Here is a 19,826-nt window from a genome sequence, read left to right on the forward strand (position 1 = left end):
TCTAGAAAACAGAATGAAATAGCGAAGCAACAAAGACACTACTGGAAGAGCACAGAGACAAAACACAGTAAGTTGAGCAGTGAGAAGTCTTTAAGGCTACAAAAACACACTCAAAGACAGGGGAGTGCAGGCAAGCTCAGAAAGGGGGCACATTTAAGGGCTTAGGATTCTTTTAAGGCTTTCAAGAATGGGGCAAAGTGAGGGGGTAGGCTTGACATGTGGTCTCATGACATCTAATTCCATTGAGAGACATTATGTCACCATCATTATGTCTGTCCTCTAGATATTCTGTAAGATAAACTTAACACAAGGAGTTTCTTGATCCTGTTCTTCTCCAAGGTAGTGGTTACTGTCAAGCACTGGCAGTATATCATTTAAGACTATTTGCCCTGCCTTAGGATAGGTTGTTGACTGATTACCACAAAATATGTTAGGAATCTTACCTCCTAAGTCCCTGGTTTTTAAAATGGAATCTTAGCCTTAAGATGGGGTCCTTCCAGTTCTTGCTATAGTGTTTATATCTCAGCATTTTTCGTCATAGGCAGGGAAGCTAATCATGATGCTTGTCCCAGGTCTCTGCCCCACCTGAAGCTCAGCGCTCTGGAGAATGGACAGTTTGGGGGACACAGGCTGTGTCTTCTCACAGAGTCATTGGGAGCTCCACAGACCCCAAGAATTCCACATTTGAACCTGGCCTCCCAAGTTACTGTGGAGGCACATTTACTGGGGCCAGAAAGTAGAATGAACTCTATTTGACAGCTTATTGATTTTCTTTGCAATTTTAATGTGTTTAAACATGTGTTTGTGGGCCCCGTTTGTACTCTTGCTCTGAGTTCTGTATGTTTTGAGGTGGGCCTGGCTTGTTTACATACAGTAATGGGCACAAGAAACATTTCATTTTCTTCTTAGTTCTAATGCAAGAAAAATAAACCAGCAAAGGAATCATGATAAATGGCAACTCACGGCTGACCTCACTAGTAGAGAAACCACAGGGAGAACGTAGCACTCCTGCAAGAGGGGGCAGCCCCAGCTAAGCTCCGAAGGACGGTCGTCATGCCAGTGTTAGAGCAGGCAGGTAGTAGCATATGAGCAGCAGAAAGGAAGGGAGAGGTGGGAGCTGGCAACCTTCCTAAATGGGCTTATACTCATTCTTTGCCTAACCTGAGAAGACAAAGCCAGGAAATCCCCAAGGCTGATGCCTGCAGAAAGGGCACCAAGACATGTCCGAGAGCCCTTGGCCCATTCACGTGATCATGAGAAATGTCCCCCGGGGTTTTTTCTGCCTCCATTATGAGTTAAGAGCATGTGCAGAACCAGAACAGTGACATGATCTGAACCTGTTAACCCACCCCTCACTCTTACCTGTAAAACCAACAAGTGTTCAGATAAGTGAGCTGGTCCCGACCACTCGCTCAGCCTGCTCTCTCTTCGAGAGTGTATTTTTCTCCTTGCTAAATAAAACTTGCCTTCTAGCCTTCTCACCCTGCTTCCCATTCCTTGTCTGTGTGCGTGGAAGGAGGGGTGAGAAAGACCGCTCCCACCCAATCCCAGGGCCCAGGACCCATTGCCTGGGGCCTGGTAAGTGGCAGGCAGCAGGCAGTAGATCCTGCATACAGGTTCCTGCCCCACTCACTTCCTCACAGGCATTTACAAGTGCCCTGAGCACTGCCTTGGGAGTCCAGAGTCCGGGCTGGATTCTAAGCCGTGAGTAGCTTTTGCAAAAAGCTATGCCAAGACTGTAGTTTTTCAATGGAAATTTAAGATACATAGACACAAAAGAAAATTTAAATGACAAAGTTCCACAAAATGTTAGGAGATATTATGGACTGAAGTGTGTGCCCCCAGAATTAGTAGGATGCAGCCCTAACCCCCATGATGACTGTATTTGGAGATAGAGCCTATAAGGAGGCAATAAAGGTTAAATGAGGTCGTAAGGGTGGGACCCTGACGGATAGGACTCGTGTCCTGACAGAAGAGGAAGAGACGCGCAAGACAGCTCCCCCTCCCCTCTCCCTCCCTCCCCAGCCCCCTCCCACCTCCCGTCTCCCATCTCCCACCCTCATCTCCATCTCTCTTTCTCTTCCTCTCTCTGTGCCCACAGAGAAGAGGACCCAGTGAGAAGGTGGCCATCTACAAACCAGGAAAAGAAGCCTCATCAGAAACCAGCCCTGCCAGCACATTGATCTTGGACGTCCAGCCTCCAGAACTGTGAGGACATAAATTCCTGTTGTTTAAGCCCCGTCTGTGGTACTGTTATGACAGCCTGAGCAGACTAATGCAGGAGACTAATATTTTCACGTTTAACTGATCTTAGGAACACGGGCCTCAGTTTCCTCCTCCGTGAAGCCAGGAGAACATCAGTGCCAACCTCTAGGACTGAGGACAGCGAGAAGCCATCTAGGCAAAGCCCTCAGTGCAGTGCCTCACCTGCAGTGAGGGTGCAACCAACCATGTTTGCTGCCGCAGTGTGGATTGTTACTGTGAAAGCCCGGACCACAGGGATCATGAGTGGAGGGGTGATTCCAGGCACCTGGATAGACCACTGGAGGGAATTTGGGAAACAAGGAGGGCCTGTCAGTTGACATGGGCACCCAGGCAGGCCTGACCCTGCCCACGCCCTCCCTCCTGTCTGCCCCAGTTACCTGCTGTCACTGACACCAGTGTCCACCCTGCACTCCTGGCCAGTCCTTGTCCCCAGATGGCCTTCAGCAGGGTGGCAGCAGCCCCAGCCCCCGGGGCTGCCCGTCCCTGTGCTGTCACTCAACTGTCCCTTCAGAGACCACACATCTCAGTGAGGCCAGCCTCCTGCCCAGCCCAGGCCCTGCAGGGGTTGCTCTCTGCCATGCCGCCATTAGACTCTGCTTGGGGTTGTCCTTCCTTGGGAAGCATCACACCCACCCCTCAGCCTCCTTTCCCAAATCCCCCAGTACCTCTGAACTATGTAATTGTGCTATATTCAGTTGGATAGTTTTGCTTCCCAGGTTGTGAATTCCTCAAGGGAGAGAGGTGACTCTGTTCATCTCTGGATTCCTGATGCATTGCTGGTATACAGCAGACACTTGCTTTAGCTCCTCACACCAGCAGCCAGGCCACCAGAAATGACCTTGGGATGAGGATTTAAGTGCAAGTTGTGAAAGACTGAGGAGGTGAAACAGGAAAGGAAGGAAGCCAGTTGAGTCTCATTATCAAGCAAGTTACCACAGTGGGTGCCTGGAGCTCAGTTCTGCCCGGACTTCTTGGAGCCTCAGAGATATCTCACCTGGAGGGTGTGCAAATCCCAATGCCCACCTGTGGGTAAAATTGAAGGATTTCCAGAATCTCTCACCTGGCTTTATTGTATTTTCATATTAACAGGCATTCCTAAGGGATGGGGAGAAGTAGTTCATCTCCATATCAATGGGTAATTAATTACCTGGGCCACCAAGGGCTTATCTGAACCTGAGAGGCTGGGGGGAGGTCTCCAGTGCTTCTGCTGGAGCAGGAGAGAGAAATGCCCCGATGGCAGTTTGTAAACAATAAATGGGTTTTAAACTTTATTTCTCCCTTTGACTGATTTCAGTTTTAGAGGTATTTTGCCCCGGGATTTCCTGTCCCTGGAATTACACCACCACTCTGTACATGAGGGCTAATCCCTTGGGAGGACAATAGTGCCCTGGCCCTTCCGGCTGATGCACCACAGGTGAGGTGGGCCAGACAAAGCCCTCCTAGATTCACTGTAGGCCCCATGTGAAGTCAGGCAGGTGTGTCCAGGCTTGGAGTGGGCACGAGGGTAGGGCAGCAGCAGGGACCCCTGCAGGACTGGAAAGACCTTTGATGATCACAGGATGAGTGAATAGGTGCAGTGATGGAGAGAGAAAGTGTGAGTCCCAGGCACCTACACTGGGGGTGTCTTGCTTTCTGTATATCATTGCCAGCCCTCCTGGCAAGCCCAGGAGGGGAATGTCCACATGCCTTTCTCATGGATGAGAAAACTGAGGTGCCTAAGAGTTACTCTGCTTGCCCAGGGTCACAACCTTGAGTGGAAGAGCTGGGATTCAGACTCTGTTTTGAGACAAAAGACACACTTCCCATTGCATCAGCCTGCCTCTCCCAAACAAGCAACCTGATGAGTGAATGAATGAATGAATGAATGCTGAAAAAGGGAGATACTCTGCCCCATCCAACATTCAACTTAAAAGATGGCCACTCTATAGAATATGTGCTCTTTGGTATTAAATTTATAATATCAGATTTACCTATGAAACAGTAACATTCCAAGGAATAAAATTTCGTCTCTGATGATGACAAAGACATTTTAAAATTGTTCGGGGCCTGCCCCTTACTGTACGCCTCTTGGCCTGCTGGATAACCCAGGGTTGGCTTAGTGCCCATCACCCCAGCCTGCCCATCTACACCATAAAGGCCATCCCTGGACTTCACTCACACACAGAGAAGAAACTTGTTATTTTTTGCCCTGCCAAATCAGTGGTCCCGTCCCAGAGCTCTGCAGAGAACCAGCAGACTCTGGGACAGCAGGAGGAACCACACAGGCCCTCGATGTGGGGCAGGCCTGCAGCAGTTCGCCCCTGCCCTGGGCCCAGACCACCTGTTGTGCATCCTGGCTGAGAGCTGCCCACGCACAGAACCCCCCTGCAATTTGCAAAACTGTAAGTGAACAAACTGTTCATGCTGTCACAGAAATAGTACCTTGCATTTCACCAAGATTTTCCAACCCAGGCTCACATCCACACTATCAGAGAATCATGGTAACAGACCTGGAGGGGCAGGAAGAGCAGCCATTACCACTTCCGATGAGGACATGGAGGCCTGCCCACCAGGGAGTTTCGGGCAGTGCTGGACTTAGAAGGCAAAGGACGCCCCTGCCTCTGTTAGTAAACCCCAAAAGCAGATCTGGAAGTCTCCACCCCCGAAATGACTTGACAGCCAGGTAGGGTCTGGTGCCTTTGTCACGGCTCGTGCAGGAGGACTTACAGTGCCCGAGTAGGGTATGGCTTGGTGCTGGCCTCGTCGAAGCGCCTGGTTCTCCTTGAGGTTTGAATGTAAGGAGCAGCTGGGTCAGCTTCCGATCCTGTGGCCGGGACTGCAGGAAGGAGCAGCCTCTCGAAGGAGCAGTGCAGCCCCAGTGCCTCCCAGACACTCAGGGACAGCACTGCTGCAGGGAAGATGCCTCAGGGCCCAGACCTGGAGGGCCTGAGCTGAGGAGCCTGCTGTTAAAAATAGCCCTGTAGGTTTTGCTGACCTCATTTTGAAGAGCAGCTGGCAAAGGGGAAGAAATATGGGGTCAGCCACTCACGAGGCACCAGAGCCTGAGGAAGGCCTGTCTCCTCACCTATTAAGTTCATCCTGTCCCCAGGGCTTTCCAGAGTCCTGTGAGCCTGGCCCACTTCCATGCTTGGAGGATAGCAGCGTATTAAAAAGATTAAGGAATGCCCAAATGGGCTTACAAAACGTGGGGGGCATTTTAAATGTTAATAAGGAACACAATAATGCTTCAAAATATAATGCAACACAATTGTGCTAAGATTAAATCATTGCAGGATTTAATACAAATTCTAAGTTATTGTGTGCCGAGAGCACAGATTTACAGTTGTATAATGTGCATCTTTTTCCTTCTGTCTGTATATCTCAGCTCTTCACATCACCTTGTTTGCTATTGACATTAAAAAGTCTACACTGGGGAGATCTTCAGTTTGGGAAGATTAAATGTTCTAGAGACGGATGGTGGGGATGGGTCACACAACAATGTGAATGTACTTGAGCCACTGAACTGTGCATCTAAAATGATTAAAATGGTGAATTTTATGTAACATAGATTTTACCACACTATTTTTTTTAAGTTGATGCTTGGAGCCTTTTGTGAATGGACAGGGCCATAGGCCTACCAGATCCCCTAGGACAGGCCCTCATCAGCCCTCACCTACTTTACAATTGAATCCCTTGGTTCTACGGTTCCTGCGAGAAAAATCTGAATTCGGATTACTGTTCCAGAGCCTGGGTGGAGCCCCCAGCTCTCCCACTTCCTATGTGATATGAAGCATAGATTACTTTATTTAAAAATTCCTTATTTCTTTTATTTTTTGTTTTTCCTTTATTTCTTTCCTTTATTAAAGTGAGAGCAATATGTGAATTTTATTTAGATTATTTGTACTAGTTGGAAATATGCTCTATCAATTTTGGAGGATATAAAAAGGGTGATACAAAATATTTGTTATGTAAAATGAAGATACTAGAATGGGCAGGGTGGAGAGTCACTGATTTAAGTCTTCCGATACTGTGCAATATTTTGTTTGCTCTTGACTAGTCACACAGGGTTCCCAGTAGGCTGAGAAGCACCTTCTCAAATACTGCTGGTTACTATGTTGGTGGAAAAAGGATCTCAGTCCAGCCATCGAATGGTCTGGCCCAGAGGTGACCCACTTCACTTCCCCTCACAACTCATTGGCCAGAATTGGTCATGAGGCTCCATCTGTTCTCCACCCCTCCACCCCCACCAGGAAGTGGTTTTCCACGTGTCTGGAAGGCATAGAACCAGGTGTTGGAGAAGCCACTGATGCCTCCTATTAGTCTCCCTTAGTTCCTTACTGAACATTTTTAGAAGTGGGATTACTGAATGGAATGTCTTGATTCCTAAGGACAAACGCTTTTTAGAATGGTGGAATATGTAATGATTCTGCAGCTTTATCACTAGAGTGTTCGCATATGCCTTGATATATTGTCTGCAAATAACAGTGATCTGCTCCTTGCCTTGACAATGTTTGTACTCATCCCCTACTGTAGTGCACTGCACAAAACTTCTTACACAGTAAAGAAACAGTGGTATTCTCCAGCAATCATGCTCCTCATCGGAATGAGAATATATCCACGGATTCAGCCTAAACGAGTGGTAGACAGGGCGCTCCTGCTCTGTGCTTCATCCTCTCTAATTTACTCAGGGCATCACTGTGATGACTGCTCCCTCTTCCCCTACAGTATAACATTTCTCTCTCCCCTCTCTCTGAATATTCCCGTCAGCGTACAGCATGTCATTCCCCCTTTTCCCCAACCTATTTCTGCAAACATTATGAAAGAGCTCGCTCTCCCAGCGCCTCCGATCCTTGCGCCCATTCCAGGCAGGCTTTCGCCCTGACCCCTCCTTCAGAGTGGCTCACATAGAGGTCACTGACTTCCGGGTCGGCAACTTCAGGCTCAGTGTGCACTTCTCATCTACAGAGCATCAGGCAGGCATAGTTGATTGATGTCCCCCTCCTCCTTAAAGGTCCTCTGAGCCCTTGGCTTCCAGGCCATCACTGGCTTGGCTCTCCTACCTCACTGGCCGCTCATTTGCCTTTGCTGGCTCCTCCCCACTCCCCCAACTCAGGACACTGGCCATGCCCCAGGGTGGGTCCTTAGTCTGCATCTCTCCTCTGTCTGTACATACCTCCCAGCCGAACTCATCCAGGGTCATGCTGCCCGCTGGCCCCCTCTTCCCCTGTCCTCATGTTCAGAAGGCTCTGCAGCCAGCCTGGGCCGGCTGGCTGGCAGCAAAGTGACGTGTCACTTCCAGGGAAGGGTGCCTAGTGCTGGCACTGACTCTCCAGATGTCTTTCGCTCTGCCATGTGGATGTCACTGTCTTGGAGCAGGGAACTGTGTAAGAGAGCCCCGAACACCCGTGATGGACAAACAAGCTCCGGCTTGTCATGTTAGCCAACCTTCAGTGACACAAGAGGTCACTTTGTGGCTTTCCCATGTTTCTCCAAAAGTGAACTAATCTGTTCAGGCTCTTGACTGATCCTTGAAACAATGTAATATAATTTTAGAAGATAACCTTCAGTGAGAATTTAAAGATAATCACTTCAGTGAGAATTTAGAATGGCCAGCATGCAGCTTTATTCATCTGGACAATAAACATTTACTGAGCACCTCATGTACATGAAATCTTGTCCTAAGTACTGAGGCTGTACTGAGACTACTGAAGTAGACAGGCCTGGTGTCCTGTTCCCATTTCTTAAGTAGGCACTCAATATTTATTTTTTTCAATGAACAGATAAAATTTTCCTGTGAACTAGACCTTGAAAATGGTCCAACCCACTCCGGGAATCATATCAAAGCTAACATTTATCTTTTTCTCATTGCGTACTAGACATTTTTAAAACAGCATGACATTGTACAGATGAGGGGACTGAAGCACAGAGGAACTTCAGTAACACATCTAAGGCCAGAATGAGACACATTTATCAATTCACTCATTCTTAGTTGCTTATCAAATGTCTGCCATGTACCAAGTCTATGTATGTTTCTAGGTGAATCGGTCTTGTGCAGGCACCCCAGGCAAGGGGGTCTACTGTATGGAAGCACTTCAATTTGATGCTCTTTGTAGTGATGTGTATCCTCGTCTCTGTAATATGTTTATTGTTAAACTCCTTTGGCCATTTGAAATGCAATTTATAAGAGCACTTGACTCCTTGGCCTGGCTCAGCAGACCCCATGACACCCAGGCAGTGGTTAGGGTGCATCCAGGGACTCATCAGCAAACACATCACTGCTCAGTGCGCGTGACACTTACTCTTGGGAGAAGCAGCGTTTATGGGGGATTACAAATAGATGTGCAGTCCAACCATGCACTCTGAGTCTGCATTCTCACCCCCAGGTGTTCCTGTGGCCCTTGTTCCTGGGCTCTGCTCTGCCTGGGTCCCCTTGGGCACACACACCATCTCTTCTTTGTGGTTTGTCCACAGGGACACATGGGGATCAAGGGGGAACTGTCAACCTTGGAGGGAGGAGGGGAAGGGAGTTCACACCACACACTCCTACACTTTCCCCAAAGACTTCGCCTCTGCCTCTGAGGGGTCCCCGTCCTTCTTCCCGCCAGGGCACTAGCCTTGCCAAGCCCACCTCCTCCCTCCTCCTTGTCCCCGCACACATTTCAGAGCCCCCTTTCCTTATTACACAGAGCAATCCTGTGACCATCTTTTGATCCTGAACATCCCACCAGCCCCTTTTTACTACATCAGGACAGTGCTTCTGGATGAATGCAAGGCTCTGGTTAATTCCATTTCCTCTGGCTTGTAACATCCGGATCCATTCAGATGAGCAGAGAGCTACAGCGAGGATGGCAGCAGCCCATCCACGTCCCCCTGCGCCTACTCCAGGTGGAGCAGATGGTACTGCAATGGAGTACTCCACTAAAACATAGTGTAAGACAGAGGTCCTCACATTATGGGACTTTTGGAGGGAGGACTCATAAGATGCATTTCTTTCTCTACTCCAAAAAAACCAGTTTGTTTCTTCTGTCATATGGACACTGTGAATTAGGTCACCAGTCAGGTCCCCTTGCACTCTGAGCTACACTGTGGCCCAGCCTTCCAAGGCGGTAAAATTTCACAGCATGAGGTTTTGATACCAACCACACTTCTGACTTTATCTTTCTCTTGCCACCATGTTCCTCTTTGCCCTGAAACACTCATGCACATTTTAATTTTATTTTATTTATAAGATGCCTTAAGGTCTTCCTTTAACATTGTGAGAGATAAATGCATTTAAAAATTACGAAAAGATGGTGGTAAAAGTTTATTTCTCCCATGTACCAGTAACTGCTGGCAAGTTCCCTCCATTCTATGTGCCTCCATGATGCTGGGATGTGGTGTCTTCTATCTTGAAGGCCTCCATTCCCCTCCCCGACTGTTCCTTGGAAAATCATCCCACCCCTTCCCGTGCCCCCTGGGTCTGCTTCCAGCCAGCCCAGGGGAAGAAAAGAGAGGGAGTGACAGCATGCTCCCCATTTAAAGGGCACATCTTGGGTGGCATGTATCACGTCCACTAGACTTGGTCCCATGACCACTGGCTGCCTGCAAAAGAGGCTGGGAATTCTGTCTTTCTTTAGGGGAGCCATGTGCCCAGGTAAAATTTAGGGTTCTATAACTTAAGAAACAAGGGGATAAAGAGAAGGAAATGAGAGATATCTAATAGTCTTAACTTCTTACACTGAGTTAATAGAAAATATATTTGATCTCTTCCTCCCATTCCTGGCACAGAGCTCCTGAAATTCCTATAATTTCCTAAGTAATAAGAACACTAGGAGCATCTCTTGTTCTAATGAAGTGGCTCTGGGTGGCTCCTGGGTGGGGGCTGGTCCCCAGAAGGACCATGATTAAAATCTTGGGATTTTCAGCGCCACCCCCATCCTCCGGAGAGAAGAGAGAGGCTAGAAAGGGCATTGATAATTGATCATGTCTACATGAGGAAGCCTCCATAAAATCCCAATACTAGGGGGTTCAGAGAGCTCCAGGTTGGCAAACACATCCACATGAGGAGGGCAACACACCCCAACCCCACGGGGTCAGAGCTCCTGCATTCTGGACTCTTTGGGACCTTGCCCTGCAAATCTGTTCATCAGGCTGTTCATATGCATCCTTTATCATATCTTTCAATAAACCGGTAAATGTAAATAGTGTTTCCCTGAATTCTGTGAGCTGCTCCAGCAAATTAGTAGAACCCAAAAAGAGGGTCGTGGGAACCTCCAATTTGTAGCCAAATCAGATAGAGGCTGTGGGTAAGGTGGGGACCTGTGATTGGCATCTGAGGCGGGGTGGGGGCAGTCTTGCAGGGCTGAGCCTTAACTGTGGGGTCTGGCACTATCTCCAGGCAGACTGTCAGAACTGGGTTAAGCTGTAGGACACTCAACTGGTGCTGCAGAGAATTGCCTGGTGTGCTGAAAACCCCACACACATTTGGTGACCAGGGCAAATGGTCAGAAGCAAAATGCTCTATGTGAGACTGAAGGTGACACATGGGAGGGAAATACACAGGCAAGGAGAACTGGGGGGTTTTCCTTATATACTTACCTTATAGTTTCAGGAGGATCCTTGAAGGAGGGGAAGACAAAGCTAGGAGCCCAGTCTTGCAGACGTTAAACCAGGGTCTTAAGCAGGACTGTATAGGGCACCCTGGCTAAAAGCAGGTTCTTTTGGGGGCTGGGGAGGGTTCGGGGGAATAAGTGTTTCTTGGTTTGATTTGGGTTTGGATGGGCCTGGGCCTGGGGCGTTGCCTGCTCTTCTGCGGTAAAGGGCTGCTTGAGGGAAGCCAGGGCTGGACCCTCAGGATGGCGCAGGCTTCTGCCTCCGTGGGGATGGGCCTGAGGGCCCAGGCCCAGGGCCAGCTGCTCCGGGCTGCTGGTCGTGGCCCCAGACTAGCTGAATGAACAATGGGGGCCTGGGAGGGGCGGACCGGGGATTGTCTGGTCTGCTGTGGGGCTGTGTGTTAAGGCAGGGTCACACCCCAAGGACAGGAAGGGCTGCTCTCAGGGAGGAGGCAGTTATGGGGTCCAAAAGGCTTGACCTGAGGTGGAAACACACTTCTTCCCTCTGCGGGCAACAGGAATGGAGATGGCGTTGTGGGAGCCCGGGGCCCAAGTGAGCTCTCTGGGTAAGCTGGTCCTGCCGTGGGCTAGCAGCTGGGAAACAGGCAAGAAGCTGCTTCCCGGGGGCCTGGTGTGCGTCCCGTGGGGCCTGGTGGGCTGTCCCCTCTCTCACTGAGTCACCCCGTGGAATAGGACTTGTTAGCTCTCCCCAACCCTCTAAGGAGGCCTTGGGGAAGCTTCAGCCTAGTCGCTGAGGTACAAGGGTGCAGGGAAGGGCCCCTTCACGAGGGGTTGGAGTGGACTCGGGGAGATGGAGACCCCCTACCCCAAGGCGGAGTGGAGCCCTGTGGGGTAGCCTGCTCCCCAGATCATGCAGAGAAGGCCCGAAAGAGAGCGATGGCTCCAGTGGGCCCAGTGCCAACACCCAGGAGCCAGGAACTCACTGCGGGCGCTCTGAGGGGCAAGTTACACTGCAGGCAGAGGAGACCATTAGGTGTGGGAACTGAGGGGAATGCAATTCCAGCTAGCTGCCTGAACTCAGGCAAGTAAACTCCTCTGCCTCAATTTCCTTGTTCATCAGCAGGGATGAAAATAGCCTGGCTAAGGGAAGAATTAAATGAGATAAATACATGGGCAGGGCGTGGATTCCCACCCAGCTTCCAGTTAGTACTTAGTGAAGCAGTTTCTTACTAGCTGATCCCTCTCAAGGGGAGTTTGGGGCGGCTTCTGTAAGATCATGTCCCGAAGGGAAGAGAAGGGGTGATGGGCTTCAAGGAGACGAGGCGGGAGGGATTTCTTGCCCCAAAGGACAGCGTATGGAGAGGATTGAAGATGCTCCTAGATGAGCGGAGGCTGGGCCAGGGACCCGGCAGGGAGAGGAGGGGAGCTTTGAGGGGGTCTATGTAACACAGAGGGGCAGAGCCAGGCTGGGTAGGGGCTTGGAATGCCAAGAAGAGAGTGACATGTGGGGTAAACTGAGGTGACAGCAGGTAAGTGAAGTCATAGCGTTTGGGACATAGGGAGCTGGGGGTATTGGTGGAAGGGGGGCATCCAGAGTCCTGCAGGGTGAAGGTAGGGGTGGAGCGCTGGGCCAGGGGAGTCTGTGGGGGGACGCAGAAGACACAAGATGGTGGAAGATGGGGCCCCACCCCAGGTCTGAAGTGCCAGCCTGGGGCAACTGCTCCGCGGAGGTCCAGGACCGGCCTCTGCGCTGTGCCCTCTGGCCCCACGCCAGCACAGGCCAGCGAGGGGGGCGGGGCGTATTTGCAGAAGGAGGCTGAGCTGCGTCACAGCGGGTCCCACTGTCCATCCTGCTTGCTGTTCTGCATCTCCTGGGGTCACCCTGCAAACCTCTCACACCCCTAACGCCATCTCTGCCCCTGTTTTCGGAGTCCGTCTCTCTCCGGGTGCCTGGCTCCCTCAGGGCCAGGCACCTTGCCCCAGCACCAGGACCTGCAGGGCTGCTGCACATGGGCAGAGAGATGGGGTGCTGCTGGTCAGGACCTTTATTGGCCCTGAGGCCACTTTCTCACCCACCAAAAGATGCTGTGATCAGACAGGATAGGGGTGTCCCTGATGGGGATGGCGGGGAAGCAGGCAAGGGGCTGACACCAGGGCTTCAGAGGCGAGAGGAGGCGAGGGATGACGAGCTCCCCAAGAAGGCAGATCAGGTGGGAGGGCGCGGTCACATCTGGAGGCCAGGGCTTCCCTCTGGAGGCCTCTCTTCAGTACTCGAAGGTAACTGTCTTGACCCGCAGGTACTCATTCAAGGCCTCCTCTCCTGCAAGGAGAGTGCCACTGGGGGACAGGATGCTCGCAGCAGCTCCTCCCTCCTCCCTGTGCTGCACCAAGCCCTGCACTGATGTTAGGCCGTGGATCTGGGCAACCATGTGGGGTCAGCCCTGGGTTGGCCAGATGAGAAACCGAGGTCTGGGTGGGTCAGGCCCAGTGACAGAGCAGGCAGTATATCAGCCCAGGCACCAGGGACCACCAATCTGGGGCAACCTTTCCAGAAACTTCCCCACTCTGACTACCTCTGCTCCAGGGAGGACAGCCCGCTCGGCTCGAGGGCAGCCAAGAAGCTCGCTGGATGCCCTCCTGTTACCCAGACGTGCCAGCCCATCCCCTCTCCCCAGTGCTGGTCTCCAGATCATGGTGAGACTGGGAGTCGGTGTTCACAGGGCCCCCCAAACTCAGCTGTGTTCTGTGGCTGCTGAGTCTGACCCCACAACCAGCACGTGGGGACTATAGGTGCCTAACAGCTCCCCCACCCACTGAGGCTGGCTGCAGGAGCCACATGTCACCAGCTGGGGCCCGCTGGGGTCCTGCGCCTGCCCCAGGTGGGCTGTTTGGAATGCCTGTTTATGGGCACAGGATGCAGGGGGCTGGGGTGGGGAGCTGGGGCAGTTCAGGGGGCAGAGTCATAGAGCCAGAAATCATATATATCCCCAGGATATCCTGGGGACTTGGCATCCAGTCTCCTGGACCGTGATGGCCCTTGTACATTTCCATGGAGGACACCAAGAAGGTGTCCCTGGGAAAGCAGGAGGTGGCAGACAAGGACAGAGGGGGCAGTGTACGTGTGTGAGTGTGAGCCCCGCCTGTGTACAGTGGGTGGTGTCAGGCTTTGCCAGGTGTTTATGGGGCTCCTCCCGCAAGCATGGGGTTTTCTGCAGGTGTGAAGGATGGACAGGAAAACAAAATGGAATAGCAGCTGCCCTTTGGTTCCAGCTCAGCCTGAGCCTCCCTGAGAACCTGAGCTGAAGGGCAGGCCCTGGGGGGGTGGAAGCCTCTGAGAGACAGTGTGCTGCTCCCCACCACGCTCAGCATCAGAGCTGCAGTCCCCACCCGGGGCTAGTCCCCAGCTGCCGGCCTCCCTGCGGCACGATGGGGAGAGCGGGGCTCCTCCTACGTCACTCAGCAGCCCACTTCCTCCACAGGCCAGGCCTGTGCTCCACTCCCTGCCTGGGTGACGTTGCCTCTACAATGGGGACTCACACTGCCCCACTGGGCACTCTTGGCCCCCACAGCTTCTCCTCTCTCTGAGGGTGAAGTCTGAGCCTGGATGGTGGTCCCCAGGCCTCAGAAAGCTGTCCCTGCCTGCCTCTCCAGCCTCCTCTCCTCCTTCCTCCTCACCCTGGGCCCACACCAGCACTCGGGCCTCTCTCTGCAGCAACAGGACCATAGCTGGCTCTCCCAGGACCTGCCCTCCCCTCTGCCAGGAACACACACCCTCAGGTGTCTAGGGCCGGCTCCTCAGCTACTCAGGTGTCAGCACAGGTGCCACCTGCTCAGGAAGGCCCACCCGGGCTCTGGCGAGTCACCCTCCCCTGACCTCGCCAGGTCACCTTGTATCACCTGCTTCCAGCAACTTTGCTTTCTGCTTGCTTGCTGCCTTTGTGGTCATCTGCCCCTCCCTGTAAGAAGTGAGTCCCTCCACCCCTGGCTCTGGGACAGCAACTGGCACCGAGTGGCCTAAACAGGTGTTCAGAGCTAGGTTACCCAGGTCTTTGCCAAATCCAGACTGCTTGAACCCTCCGAAGGGGGCGGCCACATCGGTCTTGTTGTATGTGTTGACAAACACGGTGCCTGCCTGCAGCTTGTCGCTGACGTATAGGGCCTTGTTGATGTCCCTGGTGAAGACGCCGGAGGCCAGGCCAAATTCTGTGGCGTTGGCCCGGGAAAGCACAGTGTCCACGTCACTGCAGGGAAGACCCAGGAAGAGCTCTGTGAGTGAGGTTGGGGCAGATGTGGGACACAGACGGACCTGCAGCCCCTGCGCCTCAGGGGGGCCCAGCCTCCCCAAGCTCCCTGTGATGCAGGACCTTGGAAGGAGAAGCATACTGGGCCCACAGCAAGTGAGGCGGCAGAAGGCAGCAGAGGGAAGAGGAATGAACGGGAGCGGAGGGCCATTCACACATGGTTGGCCATGAGGACCCTGCACCTTACAGACGGCAGGGAGGGGCCCCGGAGGCGGGGCACGCTGGGCCCCCAGCAGCCTCTGGGCTTTCCCCAGGGAGCTACACTGGGGGTGGATCCCCGCCGCAGACATCATGGGCTTGCAGACCTAGCACAGTCTTGGCTGGCAGCTGATATGAAAGTGTCTCATTCTCTTATGATCGGCATATGATGACAGTTTCCGTGACTTCTTGGTGGTTGGAAGTATAGTGCGTGGAACATGGGGAGCCACTCTGTAACCTGCTCTAAGGCACTACTGTGAAGAGTAACATTCAGGAAAAGAGCCCGCAGCAGAGGGACTATGGCCACAGAGCCTGATCCCTCTCCCTTTAAACCCAGTCTGGCCTTGGGGACTCACTGGATGGACAGGACATGCAGAAGAGCAGCTCTGGGATTTCTGAGGCTGATCAGTGGACCTTAAGGAGCCTAGCAGCTTCTGCTGGCCTCTCTGGGGGTGCAGGTGCCAGGGAGAACCTGTGGGGGCAGCCCCATACAGCGTAGAGGTGGGGAAGCCCCTCAAAGCCTGACCAAATTGCAGATTCATGAGGGAAATAAATAATTGTTGCTACTCCAAGCCACTGAGGGCTGGGGTGGTTTATCACACGGCAGTGGATAATTAGACCAGAACCCAGCACACCGTGAGAGACATCAGAGAGATGGGGAATGCTCACAGGAACCCCAAGCCCTGCTGGTCCCCTGGGGCTCTCCTCACCTCTGCAGTTGAGGATCCACAGGTGGTCAAGACGTGTCCACAGTCCCCACCTCATCTGGGTTCTCAGGTGGGCCCAAGGACCGCCCCCTAAAGCTCATGGGAAGACCCCAGTAATGTGTGGAAAAGAATCAGGAGACATAAGCAGGACCCCCTACCCGTCGGCAAAGCGAGAGATGATCATGATGGGCCCAAAGGACTCCTCCTTGGCTACGAACATGTGATCTTCCACATCCGTGAAAACAGTTGGCTCAAAGAAGAAGCCTGTGGGGGAGACAGAGGTCGTGGGGTGCAGGACGGCTGTCCTCTGGCAGCCAGGCCTCTCCCTGGCCATGCCTGGGTCCCACCAGCCACCATACACACATCCGGCTCCAGCAATACAGGTCATGACTCCCATGTGGGGCCTACCACATTCTGCAGTGGCTTTCCTGCCCCGAACGTGCGGTGCACGTGGTCCGCACAGCCCTTTCAACAAAATGCTGCTGAGGAACTGAGGCTAATGGCCAGAGCTGGTCTGTGATGGGGCTGAGATTTGGACCCAAGTCTGCCCCATGCTGAAGCTCAGGACCATGACAAAAAACATGGGTTTTTCTGGTGACATTTAACCTGAAAACATATCTGGAATTCTTCAGCTGGTGCAGCCCCCCAGGTGGTTTTCCATCAGCACCAGTGGAGGGCGGTGGGTGGAGGGGATTTGGGCTCTGGACCTGATGGCCTCCCGTCTCCTTCCTGGCACCTTGGTGTTGACCTCTGGGTGCAGGGGCAAGAGCTCCGGGCCAGGCACAGCCTCCCTATCTGTCGCTGAGTGCCCGCCACCCCTCCCATCCAGGCTGCCGCCCCTCCAGGCCTGGGTTGCTTGGCCAGAACCATTTCTGATGGCACAAGTGCCTTCCCTGACTCTGGCTCCTCCAGACACAGCCCAGGTCCCTGAGCCCCACTGGGCTGAGACTACATCTGGCCCGGTTTAGGGGAAATCAAGAGGCTTGAAGTTTTCTCTCTCTCATATTTAGAAAAACAAAAAAATGTTTTAAACCTTTTAAAGTAACTTAACAAAATATTTTCACACATTTATAAATTATATTTTAACGTCCTTTACCATTTTGCAAACGTGTGTTATGTATGACACACGCTGACTGATGCTGTGTGGCCTGTAGTCAGTCTGCAAACAAGCTGTTCCTTCTCTACGCTGTGCAGGCGCTGTGGGCCGGGGCTGCCGCTGGGGCTTCTGAGTCTCCTGGCTTCCCATTGGGTTTGGCCACTAGGAGGCAGCCCCTGTCTCACAGCTCAGCCCCTCGCAGGCTCCCTTCACTGGCTGCCTCAGGGCAGGGTGGTACTGATGGCTCCCCACTCTTCCTGGTGCCTGGGGGGCGCTGCCCCTAACTGCTCAGTAGAGTGCCTTCACTTCTCTCTGTCCCATGAACTCTGGCCTCATAGAAACCCCAGTCTAGTGGGGGCAGAGATGGGATAAGCAGACAGTGAGAGGACAGTGCTAATAAAACTGTTGACGTGTAAGGTACTAGGGAGCACCTATGGGCTGTGTGTGGATGTCACTTGAGCTGAATGATGAGGTCACCGGGTGGGGGCCCCCAGGAGGTGCTGGCTGCGCACAGGAGCAGCAAATGCACAGAGGAAGAAAATGAGATACAAGATGCAAGCATGGGTCAAGGGCAAGCAAGTTGGAAACAGATCATGAAAGACCCTGGGTGCAAAGTTAAGGGGTTGAACTTCCACTGCAGGAGGATGGTCACTGTGGAAGTGTTCCAACACTGGGGGATCTAACCAGGCCTCTGGCAGCTACCTAAGTAGAGGATCAGTGGGGTTCAAGAGGTCCTGCAGGAAGCAGCCATGGGGACCCAGGCAAGACAAGGGGCAGAGTTGCCATGATGGTGGCAGGGATGCAGGGAAGCAAGAAAGATTCCTAGATGTAAGACACTCGGGCAGTTAATTAAAAGTAGGGGGTCAAGAGGAGGCAGGAGTCTAGGATTATTCCTTCCTTTCCTCCTTCACTCCATCAGCTTAACTCAGGCTGGGTGCAAGGCTCGTGCTGCCGTGAAGGACCTGATGGTGTAGAAGACAGACTTGTGCCTGCCCCCAGCCCTGTGGAGCAGTCTCATGGGGAAGCAGCTCGAATAGTCCAAGCCTGCGGCTCTGTGACTCAATCAGATGGAAGATTCTAGAGAGGCAGTTTAGGGGCAGGCGGAGGCTGGGGGACACTGTGATGATGGGATGGATTCGGTTCCTGCTCAGTGTGAAGGGCCTGGTGGACATGCAGGTGGAGGTGTCCAGGTGGTCAGGAGGTCTGGGTGAGCAGGAGCCTGGGTAGTGATATTTGGGCGGGTCTGAGCCATCACAGGAGGTGAGGTCTCCCAGGAAAGCGTCTACCACAGGAAGTGCTCCAAGCTCAGGACGGGCCTGAGGGTGCACGCCCATTTAAAGGACAGGTAGAGACGTAGGTTCCATCAAAGAGCAACTGCTAAGAAGCAATAGCCAAAGTTGTGAAACCACGCAATCCATGGGAGGAAAGAATGTCAAGGATGCCGTCACGTTCATGGTAAATCACAGTCCACTCTGGCTCGGGTTAAACCGGCACTGACTGGATTTCAGCTATGGTGTCTTCACCTAGACAGTGTCCCCCCTGGTCTGACAAGTCTCCATAGTCAAGGCCACTGCATCCAAGGTCCCGAAGGCGGCCTGAGGCCAGGCTCTGTGCCACCTAGCCTTCAGGTACGTGCAGGTGGAGCTGGGCAGGAAAGCGGAGGCCATGCTTCACGCTGCCTCGGTCTAGCCAGTGGGCTGGGAGTGCTCTGACTGACCTGGCCGGGGGACTTGGTTCCCACCACACACCAGCGTGGCCCCTTCCTTCACACCGCGCTGGCAGTACTCCATAAGCTTCTGTAGGTGGGCCTGGTGGTTCTGCGGTCCGTGGTTGGTGTCCCGGTCTAGAGGGTTGCCGATCTTCATCTTCCTCACCTCTTCCACCTGCAGGAAGTCCTCCCACTAAGGTTCTGCTTGAGCACTGAGGTTTCTCATCATGGTCCAAGCCTGGCCTACCTCCCATGTTTTCACTTTTGGGTACTGACTGCTGTCCTCTGGAGAAAGCCCACATGCCAGATTCTGGCTCTGAGGATGGTCCATATTCTGATTCCAAACCTGCCTTCCGGCAACAGGCGATGTAGCCTATGTGCTAGGGGGCCTGAGCCTAGCATCAGTCGGGCTGGGAAAGGAGGTGTGCAGGGGTATGGGTGAGCGGGGACGTGGGTGGGCAGCACAGGCTGTGTCTACACTGGATCTGCAGCTGGCTTAGGGGCAGAGAAGCCGCAGGAACACTCAGCCAGGGTGCTCAGGCTATGCGGTGGCACAGGGGGACAGACCAAAGGGGAGTGGAGGGTCCTGGGCCTCGAATCTGCCCATTCTACCTATCCAGAGCCCAGCTGTAAGGCCCCCTCCTCCAGGAAGCCTTCCCTGTTGCCTTGGCCAACATAAAAGTAAGTTTAGGCTGAGCAGCCTGGAGATGCCGTCCTAGGTCTCCTTAATGGTTGTGCCAGATGCTATCTGATGATTCTGGGGGGTGGAGAGTCAGAAAAGCCCCCGGTGAGTAGGGGGTGCTGTGCTAAGGGAAGGGACTCAGGTGGACACAACCAACAGGAGGCAAACAGCAGATTTTCTGGGCTCCGGGCTGTAGTCTGCCCCTTCCATTTTTTGTCACCTGTACCCCAGTTCCTTCCTTGGCTTCCTACAGCCAGATAAGGTCCTGTCCTCCTTCATCATGGTCAGGCCTCGCTGGCTACCACCTTATTCTCTGGGGCTGGGATGGGCCGCTTTCC

General features: G+C 53.0%; 2 protein-coding genes across 2 annotated transcripts in view; both read right to left on the reverse strand.

The window, feature by feature from the left end:
• Positions 1-5,124, reverse strand: part of SLC41A3 (solute carrier family 41 member 3) — a 93,375-nt gene extending 88,251 nt beyond the window's left edge. The window contains exon 1 of the mRNA XM_036911625.2: positions 4,972-5,124. The gene's annotated coding sequence lies outside the window, so the exon portion shown is untranslated. The remainder of the gene's footprint in view (positions 1-4,971) is intronic.
• A 7,702-nt stretch (positions 5,125-12,826) lies between these two features.
• The window catches only part of ALDH1L1 (aldehyde dehydrogenase 1 family member L1), a 61,525-nt gene continuing 54,525 nt past the window's right edge, over positions 12,827-19,826 (reverse strand). Inside the window, exons 20-23 of the mRNA XM_036911621.2 lie at positions 18,816-18,981; positions 16,161-16,266; positions 14,838-15,037; positions 12,827-13,116 (exon numbers count right to left, since the gene is read on the reverse strand). Coding sequence (XP_036767516.1) covers positions 13,061-13,116; positions 14,838-15,037; positions 16,161-16,266; positions 18,816-18,981 — 528 coding nt within the window. The 3' untranslated portion in view covers positions 12,827-13,060. The remainder of the gene's footprint in view (positions 13,117-14,837; positions 15,038-16,160; positions 16,267-18,815; positions 18,982-19,826) is intronic.

The sequence above is a fragment of the Manis pentadactyla genome, chromosome 1 (assembly GCF_030020395.1).
Source record: "Manis pentadactyla isolate mManPen7 chromosome 1, mManPen7.hap1, whole genome shotgun sequence".
Lineage (NCBI taxonomy): Eukaryota > Metazoa > Chordata > Mammalia > Pholidota > Manidae > Manis > Manis pentadactyla.